At 33.9% G+C, this 10,580-nt stretch overlaps 2 protein-coding genes across 2 annotated transcripts; both read right to left on the bottom strand.

Moving 5' to 3' along the window:
- Positions 1-3,673: 3,673 nt before the first annotated feature.
- Positions 3,674-5,241, bottom strand: LOC132733663 (acetylcholine receptor subunit beta-type lev-1-like). The gene is made up of 2 exons (XM_060720324.1): positions 4,428-5,241; positions 3,674-4,105 (listed from the first exon to the last, which is right to left on the bottom strand). Exons 1-2 carry the CDS (start codon positions 5,092-5,094, stop codon positions 3,810-3,812), a joined length of 963 nt encoding a protein of 320 aa, XP_060576307.1. The 5' UTR covers positions 5,095-5,241; the 3' UTR covers positions 3,674-3,809.
- Positions 5,242-5,990: 749 nt separating this feature from the next.
- LOC132733662 (uncharacterized) lies at positions 5,991-7,228 on the bottom strand. The gene is made up of 2 exons (XM_060720323.1): positions 6,794-7,228; positions 5,991-6,178 (listed from the first exon to the last, which is right to left on the bottom strand). Exons 1-2 carry the CDS (start codon positions 7,158-7,160, stop codon positions 5,997-5,999), a joined length of 549 nt encoding a protein of 182 aa, XP_060576306.1. The 5' UTR covers positions 7,161-7,228; the 3' UTR covers positions 5,991-5,996.
- Positions 7,229-10,580: the final 3,352 nt, after the last annotated feature.

Raw genomic sequence — 10,580 nt, 5'->3', positions numbered from 1 at the left:
ACAACGGGTGAATAGTTTTAACAATTTACCGTGTAGGGAAGACAATTAAATTATTGATTTGATTTTGGAAATGAATCATTTTAAAACGTTATTCCATCAATGGAAAATAAAAAAAAATATTTACAAGACACTCCGGTTTAAAAACATCAGTGACAGATAAATATCATTTTGAACATCACTTAATTTTGGAACATCGACCAGTTACTGATTTTATCATTTTTGGAGCAGCAGTTTCTGGAAATGTCATATCGGAATCTTCAGTTAAATCCTATTTGGAATATCGATAAGTTACTGGAGAAAAATCGTATTTTACACATCGATAATTATTCCGAAAATATTATATTTGGAACAGAAATTGCTGGAAATGTCAAATTCGGAGGAACAGTTCCCAGAAATATCATATTTGGAGCATCAGCTTATGGAAATATTATATTTGGAACAGCACTTACTAGAAATACCAACACCACTTACTGGAAATATCATATTTGGAGATTAGTTACAGGAAATATTATTATCTGAAAAATCAATTATTGAAAATGTCATGTTTGGAACAACAGTTACGTATACTGAACAACTGGAAACATCTTTTTTTTTTTGCGAGCAACACATAGAAACTTAGACTGAAATTAAAACAATTTGAATGGAAGAAAAACGTGTAATTTGGGCATGATGACGAAAGAAAAGTAATAGGCATATAGATCTAAATGCCAAAACAGGGAGCTAAATACAGAAATAAAAACACATTGTTGAGGATGATACTGACGGTATAGAAATGTCCTCCATTAGCACCTAGATAAAATTATATTTGCGCGGAAAAAAACGAAAGCGGATAAATTTTTTTTGAAAAACGGCGGCACAGCACAAGTATGTGTTTCCTTGTTACATAACAATTGGAAGTATATCTTGGTGAGGAACATGTAGAAATAAAAGAACACAGTTGCTGGACATTGATGGTAAAACAAGTTGTTTCAACAAATTGTTCATTTGAAAATATTGATTCTTTTTACCCAATTATGTCCACTGGAACATGAAAAACTAAGGAATGGAAATAAATAGTTACTGAACATTGCTAGTGGAAAAATAAATTTTGAAATGTAACGACGCCATTAATATACATGTCACATTGGAACGCAACACGTAGAGAACACGAAACAGACGTTGAATTGTAAAATTAAAACAGACAGGTAGTGAATACTTTACAGTGAAACAAGTTGTTTTTGAATGTAACGAAGGTATAAATATGTTAACTTGGAACACAGCACATGAATAAAATTATGTTCGCAGAGAATGTGAAGATTAAACTAAAACAGTAACAGAACATACAACAGTGGAACATGTTGTTTTGGAAAATAACGACGGTATAAATATGTTACATGTACCTTAATTGGAATTCAAGAACATAGATGTTATTTTTTTTATAAAGATTATCTGATCTTATATTACAAGTATTTATAGTTTTAACACATTTATTTAAGCTCGATTGCGAAACAAGTTCTTGCAACACTATAGTACCACACTATATATTTAGCACTTTCGAGTCCGCTTCCTAGAACCAGCCAGTACTGGTGTCATAAGAAGAAACATGGTCGTCACCCGAGTAGGGCTCGAACCCATGATCCATGGGTTGAGAGGCAGACACCCTAACCACAAGTCCTTGCCATCGTTCCCCTGTTTAATATTTATAACTGCTTAAAGTAAAATTCTAACACAATGACTAGTGTCACGTTAAATTATAGCATGCCTTTGGTTACAGACGTTGTTATAAAGTTATGTCAAGGGGCTTACAATAATAACTTTTTCTTTTTATTCGTCAACAATCATTTATTTGGTTTACACATAACAAAACACAAACACATGAATAAAGTATTTGCATTATACAAGACCTTAACAAAAAAAAAGCAATTTTGCATTTTACAAAATAATATCAATCATTCAAATTGGAATGGTTATTATGATGTTTTACGAGTTATAAATACTACTCACATCCGGGCAATTTGTGTTTTTCATACAACTCGTGAACATACTGAAGCCAAGTCAAATGACAGGTCATGAAAATATTTAAACCTTGTTCTAGTACATGAAATCAAACATAACCAAGTACACCTAATGTACATACCCGTACCTTATCCCAGTACAACTCATGAACATACTTCGACATAGCCTTAGTACATCTCATGTACATATTCAGCTGATACGCATACTCAAACATAGTCTTATCATATATCTCACGAACCTAGTTAAACCTAGTCTAAGTAGATCTCAGCTACATACTGTGAAGTTCATAAACATACCCAAGCCTTGTCCCAAACAAGTTATGAACATCTTAGTACATCTTATATATATGCAAGAAAGTCTATGCTTCTCTAGACCATTCGAGAGATTGACTGCAGACGATTATTTTGTGTGTTTTTTCGATATTTATTTGTACATTTGTACAATAACGCACAAAAATACATTATTATATTTATTTTCCGGTATACCATAGATACACTAGTGTCATATAATACCTAAAGTTAGCAGATAATTTTGATTTAAGCATTTATATGAGGTTGTTGTTTTTTGGTTTTACGGCGCATCGACACAGTTTAGGTCATATGGCACCGAAATACGAACGATGATTTGGCTAACCTCTTTTGTTAAAAACTAAAAGCAACTGCATAAGAGATTCATAGACTCAAGAAATTCGAACCGATTTAGTCGCCTCTTATGATCACACAGGGTTAAACGATAGCGGCAATTCTGATGCCTCAATCCGTAAAAGCAACCCCTCCGCCACAAGGGGTCGTTTATATGAGGTAAAGCCGTGGCCCTTTATTTGTCATTCCTAAACTGCCACTTATATGAGGTAACGCCGGTTTAGTAAATGACAAATAGAGGTTACATGGGTTACCTGAGGAAAAGTTAAAGGGACACAATACTATAACATTTAAGCATTTATCACACGCAGCATTAAGATTATCATATTTAAATCTGTCTCTTTTCTTCAAAGTATTAAAGGAATATTTACTCTTTTTACAAGATATTGTTTGTATATCTTTCAAATAATGTCTAAATTAAGGTGCAATGCTTCGTAGTGGAAATTTATGTGTATACTATGACATACCAAATACATATGAGCCGCGCCATGACAAAAGCAACATAATGGGTTTGCAACCAGCATGGATCGAGACCAGCCTGCGCATCCGCGCAGTCTGATCAGGATCCATGCTGTTCGCTTACAAACCCTATAACAAGTAGAGAAAGTGATAGCGAACAGCATGGATCCTGATCAGACAGCGCGAATGTGCAGGCTGGTCTGGATCCATGCTTGTCGCAAACCCATTATGTTGGTTTTGTCATGACGCGGCTCATATATAAGACTTTACTGGCTAGTTAAACATTGAAATAAAATTAAACATTATATACAATTGCATTTTAATAACAAATATGTCATCGAATTATCAATGACATGTGATTCAATAATGTAAGATATAAATTATTCAGAGGGAATCATTTTCTTTCTGGTTGTGCCTGTCTCAACATTAGCATTATGAAACGTCACGATTATCCAATGAAAACGACGTTACAAACGTGCAGTGTTAAGAATTGTTCTACTAAAAGCGATTAAGCAAGTTAAGCAGCTAAGGCTATATAACCAATATTGCGTTAAGTTCAAGTCACAATACAAATGGTCTGAATTGTTTCGCGGTTTTTATTAACTTTCCGTATTTATTAAAAAGCAAACAAACGCCGCTAAGATCATGAAAAATGTCTTGTTAACTAGATGCTTTCCAGATAAATATAAACGAGCTGATGGCTGATATTTTACTCTAAGATGGCCCTGTCACCAAGGGCACTAGGAAAAAGACAGACAGAGTAGCTTGTCCCCCTAGAAACACAAGAAAGAAAAATGTATCAAGGACGTCGGCGACATTTGTCCACGACATTTCTTCCTCCTGCTCATCGTCATCGATTACGCTTACACCGTCATCCGCCTCTGTAACAGCATTTTCGAACAAGGTATCTAAATTGGCACCGGCTGATTCAATCCGACGGAAGGTTGACAATGCTACCATTTGAACTGAAACTGAAGATCTCCGAATCTGTACTTGTGCATTTGCATTCTCTGAAAAGATAAGGGAGACTCCAAAAATCAAAGAAAACGTTTTACGTTTAATTTATCTTTCTGTTTTTTATGTTGGCTGTTGTTTTTTGTTGTGTTTTTTATTTTAATAAAAGGAATTTAAGGCTCCATTTTTAACAATTCGTTCAACTTATTTTGATATTCAAAATTCTCATATATTTCCGATGAATTTCTATATTTCATATAAATAGTTTATAAATATATACAAATGTCGTAAAATGTACAGTAAATTTACAGACATGTAAAAGGCAGTTTGAGAAATTTTGAGATTTACCAAATAAATTTAGAAAAATTAAACACTCACCTTCAACAGGTAAGTTGTCGACTGATCTTTTGCATTTTTTCCGACACTTCCGCCATGCTGCTTTACATAGTCCACAGCGAATGAAACGCACAAATTTCTGGAGCCATTTTGGTACTTTATCTGTTTCCGGTTTAAGATGTAATCTCAACATTAAAACTGTTAGTATGCATGCAACAATGCTTACAACCATCATTATGATAACATAGAAACAAAAAAGCGACATCGGATCTGCGGTATGAGGTAAAAACCCCATCACAGTCTGTAGCATGAATACGAAAGAGAGAAAACATGTCAGCGAATAGCCAATGCGCTCTCCACTTTCCGCCGGAAGTAGAAAAACGAAACCAGTCAAAACGGACAGAAGCAGTATGGGAAATATAACATTCATCACAAAGTATAACGGTTGGCGTTCGATTGTGAAAAGGAATCTCATGTAGGATTGATCGTCGACTTCGTAGCTTTCAACCGTTGTTTCAATAAGACCCCACACAGCATTGGGTTTGTAATCGCAAAGGTACCATTCAGACTGTGCACTGTCGAGAATGATTTCTGATGTTGTATAGCCCCATGCAGTATATACAAAGCTGCATTTTTGGCGGTCAAATGGATAATATTCAACATCCGGTTTGCATGCTGCTTTCATGATCACTTTCGGCTGCCACATCATTCTCCCGTCGTATACATGGTAACGTATTTTGTATGCAGGATCGCCAATGTGCTTGACCGAATCAACAGCATTTGTTAAGCGGATTGATGGACGAAAAACAGATTCCTGCGGCAGACGAACGGAATAACCTAATAATAAAAGAAAATTATAAGACTTCAGCTCCAGACGAGAAAATTAATCTTGACCGTCACCTTCATTTATATTATTCACTAATTTTAACAAAGTATCTATTTCAAACAGTATACTTATTCAAATAATATTCTGTGAGGTGATATTGGCTAGTTTGAAAATACAAAACCAATGGTTTGGTGTAAAATGATCTATTCTTCATCAGAAGAGGATTTGAATTAGTAAACTATTTTTTCAGACTTTTTTTTAAAGATATGAATTAATGAGTTACAGTTCTTTCGCAAAAAAACTTTATTTACTTAAGTCTGTTACAGGTCAAAATTCAGGCGGAACAATTTATGTTTATTTTTTTCCCAGTGGTGTTTTGGCAGATTGAAATGTTGTCGCTGGCAGAAAAAAAGACGAGAACAATCCAAAGTGGTGTTGAACAAAGAGAGATAACATGTCAGCGAATAGCCAATGCGCTCTCCTCACTTTCCGCCGAAGTAGAAAAAACGAAACCAGTCAAAACAGACAGAAGCAGTATGGGAAATATAACATTTCATCACAAAGTATAACGGTTGGCGCTCGATTGTGAAAAGGAATCTCATGTAGGATTGATCATCAACTTCGTAGCTTTCAACCGTTGTTTCAATTAGGCCCCACACCAGCATTGGGGTTTTGTAATCGCAAAGGTACCATTCAGACTGTGCACTGTCGAGAATGATTTCTGATGTTGTATAGCCCCATGCAGTATATACAAAGCTGCATTTTTGGCGGTCAATGGATAATATTCAACATACCGGTTTGCAAGCTGCTTTCATGATCACTTTCGGCTGCCACATCATTCTCCCGTCGTATACATGGTAACGTATTTTGTATGCAGGATCGCCAATGTGCTTGACCGAATCAACAGCATTTGTTAAGCGGATTGATGGACGAAAAACCGATTCCTGCGGCAGACGAACGGAGTAACCTAATAATAAAAGAAAATTATAAGACTTTAAGTGTGTCAGTTCCAGACTAGAAAATTTATTTGACCTTCCATTTATTTTCACATTTATTTATATTGTTCACAAATTATAACATGAAAAAATTATTTCCGGAATTTTAACATAAAAACAGTATACAAATGTACTTATTCCAATCATATTGGCTAGTTTGAACATATAAAACCAATGGTTTGTTGTAAAATTATTTCATGTTCTTCATCAGAAGTTGATTTGAGTTAGTAAACTATTTTTTCAGACTTTGTTTTTCTATGTTTAAAATTTTTAATGATATGAATTAATAAGTTACTGTTCTTTTGCACGAAATACTTGATTTACTTAAACCTGTTATAGGTCAAAATTTAGGCGGAACAATTTATATTTGTTTTTTATCCCAGTGGTGTTTTGGAATGATTGAAATGTTGTCGCTGGCAGAAAAAAGACGAGAACAATCCAAAGTGGTGTTTGTCGGTTTCTTTCCAATTACAGAGTTATTATATATTATTGTATGCATCCATGCACTTAAACAATAACAGTGCAAACAAGAAAATAAACATATACAAAAATGATTGAATAGTTATCATCAAAAAATTGGTACTGACCTTCTGGACTGAATGGAAAGACATAGTTCCCAATGGAAGCCGCCCTAGTCTCGTCCTTCCATTCGAGATACAGACTTCCGGATATCTCAACCAGTCCCGTTACTGCGTTGAACCCGTCTACTGAGTATAGGTGCATTGTGAGTATAACGCTCAACGCGGTAGACTGGTCCTCGACCGGTATGATACTCGTCAGCTGTGTGTTATTGTTTGAATAGAAGTTCAGCAAAGTCTCCTGCACGGCCTTTGCGTCGTCATAGGTCTGGCAAAAAGCTGGTGATATGAAAATGTTTAAGAAAGTTAAAATCACTAGAAAATTGCACATTCCGTCAGTTCTTACAAGAGAATTTAAATACAGAATTTTAGCCATTGCTTATTATCACTTTGGTATAAAACAAAATAAAATGTGGATCAATTGTCTTACATTAAACATTATTATTTAAATGTGTGATACATTTTGATACTGTAAGAATGTGTCGAGTAATTTGTCTTTTCAACAATGCCAATAACAAGTTTGTAGATCAAAAAGATGCGTGATAACCTAATCGCAGTTCCTTTAGAATATTTTTTATCTTTATTAATCATTTTATATGGCCCATCGATGAAATACATAGACACATCACAGGTGTATTGGGTTTAAAACGGTGTCGATGTTAATCCGTCGGCAATACTGATTTACGACTTTTAAGCAATGCTTTGAAAAGAATGTGTAAAATGTCGGGCACGAAATGTTCCAATTAAAAAAAGATTTAATTAATTGCTATAAACTTAATAATAAGTAGATCAAAATTACACATTTTTAAAACTATGGAACAGAATTACTGCATTTATTCCATTTTGCTTGGCGAAATTGAAACTTAAATCACTCAATTATTAAGCTTCTACCTTGCTTAATGACACGGAATTTGCTTTTTGCTTTATACTGTATTGCTTTTTTCATTGCTACTCGTATTATGCTTATTTGGTCATTGATTTTGTGCATAACTATAAACTTGCATCTATTCTATTGTCTTTTACATATTGTGTTTGACATCATCAAAATGTGATGTCGTGTTAATACTGACCACAACTTTTGCAGAAGTCTTGGTTCATTCGCTATTGTGTTGAAGCCGTCTTTCTTTCATTGTCACCAGTAAGTTTTACTTTATGTTTTAGGTTTTTACTGGAAACACTTGGTGAGAACTGTTTCAGCTCCTTACACATACACAGTGCAATTCGGTGTCATTTGTCTTCACGAGGTGACGCCGCTTAAATTGCCAATTTTGGTTAAAACCGGAACGATTCCGATAACGTCGGCGTCATATCGTATACATGTATAAGATAGTTTTGTCATTTCGAGTATTACTATGGTTATTTATCACGGGGGAGGAAGTGTTACTCGAAGGATGGAGTTCTTATGATAACTTGTTTTGAGTTCTTATGATAACTGTCACGGAGTTCCTGGAAAACGTTACGGATTTCTGTGGAAAACTTTTCTATATACTTGGAGAAATCGCGTAAAAATGGTTATTTTTAACTTTAAATGGGGAGTTTGAGGTGCTAAATTAAACTTTGATAATTAAGCTTGCCCTACATATTGTATTATGTTTCAGAAAAAATCTTTTAGTCCATATTTCGTCGCCTTTTTTTTAAAAAAAAACCTGGTAGTTTTGAGAAAAATTTCCAAATTACTTGCTAATTCGTACATATTGATCTTTTCATTTGTGATCTTCTTCGTTGCTATACATAATCAACTAATTATAGTGGAGAGTTGCAAACATAAAGCACGGGCTAATAAATGTATACCCGATTTTTCAAATGTTACGGAGTTCTTGTGATAACTCAAAATATGTCCTGGAGTTCTTATGATAACTTTTGTTACTGCCAGTGTGTTTCTTGTGCTTAATTACGGCACGTTTAAGCGTATTTTATTAGTCAATAAGTGTGTAAATCATTATGAAGCATAGTACGCTTATCATTTGCACAAAAATTTGGTTATATAACGATGGTTTTGATCGTGTTTTAGTTCCTAATTAAATTTGTGCGAAAACACAAGAAACGGAGGTAAGAAAAATATCTCTTGAACTGAAAACACGATTAAAACCAACGTTATATAACCAAATTTTTGTGCAAATGATAAGCGTACTATGCTTCGTTATGATTTAAACACTTATTGACTAATAAAATACGCTTAAACGTGCCGTGATTAAGCACAAAAACACACTGGCAGTAACAAAAGTTATCATAAGAACTCCAGGACATATTTTGAGTTATCGCAAGAACTCCGTAACATTTGAAAAATCGGGTATAAATTTATTAGCCCGGGCTTTATTTTTGCAACTCTCCATTATAATTAGGTAATAAAGTATAGCAACGAAGAAGATCACAAATGAAAAGGTCAATATGTACGAATTAGCAAGTAATTCGGTTATTTCTCTCAAGACTACCAGATTTTTTTTTAAAAGGCGACAAAATATGGACTAAAAGATTTTTTCTGAAACAAAATACAATATGTAGGGCAAGCTTCATTGTCAAAGTTTAATTTTGCACCTCAAACTCCCCATTTAAATTTAAAAATAACCATTTTTTACGCGATTTCTCCAAGTATATAGAAAAGTTTTCCACAGAAATCCGTAACGTTTTCCAGGAACTCCGTGACAGTTATCATAAGAACTCCAAACAAGTTATCATAAGAACTCCATCCTTCGTGTAACACTTCCTCCCCCGTGTTTATCAAAAGAAACTATTCTAAACCTAATGTTAATCATTTAATTGTTAATGTAGTTGTTGAGTAGATCTACTGATAAAATTTATTCTTTCGTTTTCTTTGCTTTTTGTCGGACGCAGACTGCGCATGTGCGAACTGCTACTTCCGTTTCTATGGAAATATCACATTGCAAAAAAAGTATATAAAAGAATTGACAATGATTATCATGCAGACTGTGGTGGATAAGATTGAAACGCAAAGTTGTGGTTCCGATTTCATAAAAAGAGTGTTCGTACTTTTCACCCTATACGTTTATTTGATTACGACCTTTCCCTTACTTTAGTAATAGTGATCATTGACCCAAAATTCATGCAACTGGACCTTTTTAGGAATTAGTTTCTGTCAAGAACATTGCAATTTTGAAACAATACACTTCTAAGGATGTTGCCATTTTGTTAAAGATTTTTGATCGTGCGACCACATACAAGCATCGAGGACATGTTTGAAAGAAAGTGAACTTGCGAACACTCAAGCGTATCACATGAAAATGATTCCCTTTCTTATAAAGAGTTGTCCGCACTTTTTTGCAAAGGGAATACTGTAAAAATATGACAGTTTCTTATTAATATTGATAAGCAGGCTAATTTGTACAGATGACTTGAATTGTCACTGTATACAAGTGAAGTAATGGAATAAAATTGGATATGAAATAAAAAAAAAGCTCTTATATATCTTTCTGAAAAGTCTTGAGTTTACATTTTTTTCTTTTTTTCATTAAATTTGTATAAAAGAATTATCATGTTTCTGTAAAACACGATTAATATGCATTAAAAATTTATTCAAATGCCAGTATTTATAATTATTATTGAAAGAAGTATCTTTTAAAGAGATACTTTTTCATAACTCATTTCGGACTTTTGAATACATGAAGAATAATAGCTCAGCGCTTTTTTATAATGACAGTAATTCTGAATGTAAATTCTCATTCTATCGAAGACGCCATTCGTACTTTCAATTTTTTTCTTCTAATTTTAGAATGGCCATTGATTTTAGCTAATGGCCAATAGACATCCATATTTAAATACATATGTAGTTCTTCTCTGT

This window comes from Ruditapes philippinarum, unplaced genomic scaffold, assembly GCF_026571515.1.
Source record: "Ruditapes philippinarum isolate M1 unplaced genomic scaffold, ASM2657151v2 ctg2183_1_1_1_1, whole genome shotgun sequence".
NCBI classification, from domain to species: domain Eukaryota; kingdom Metazoa; phylum Mollusca; class Bivalvia; order Venerida; family Veneridae; genus Ruditapes; species Ruditapes philippinarum.
This window is presented reverse-complemented; position numbering and strand designations above follow the sequence as displayed.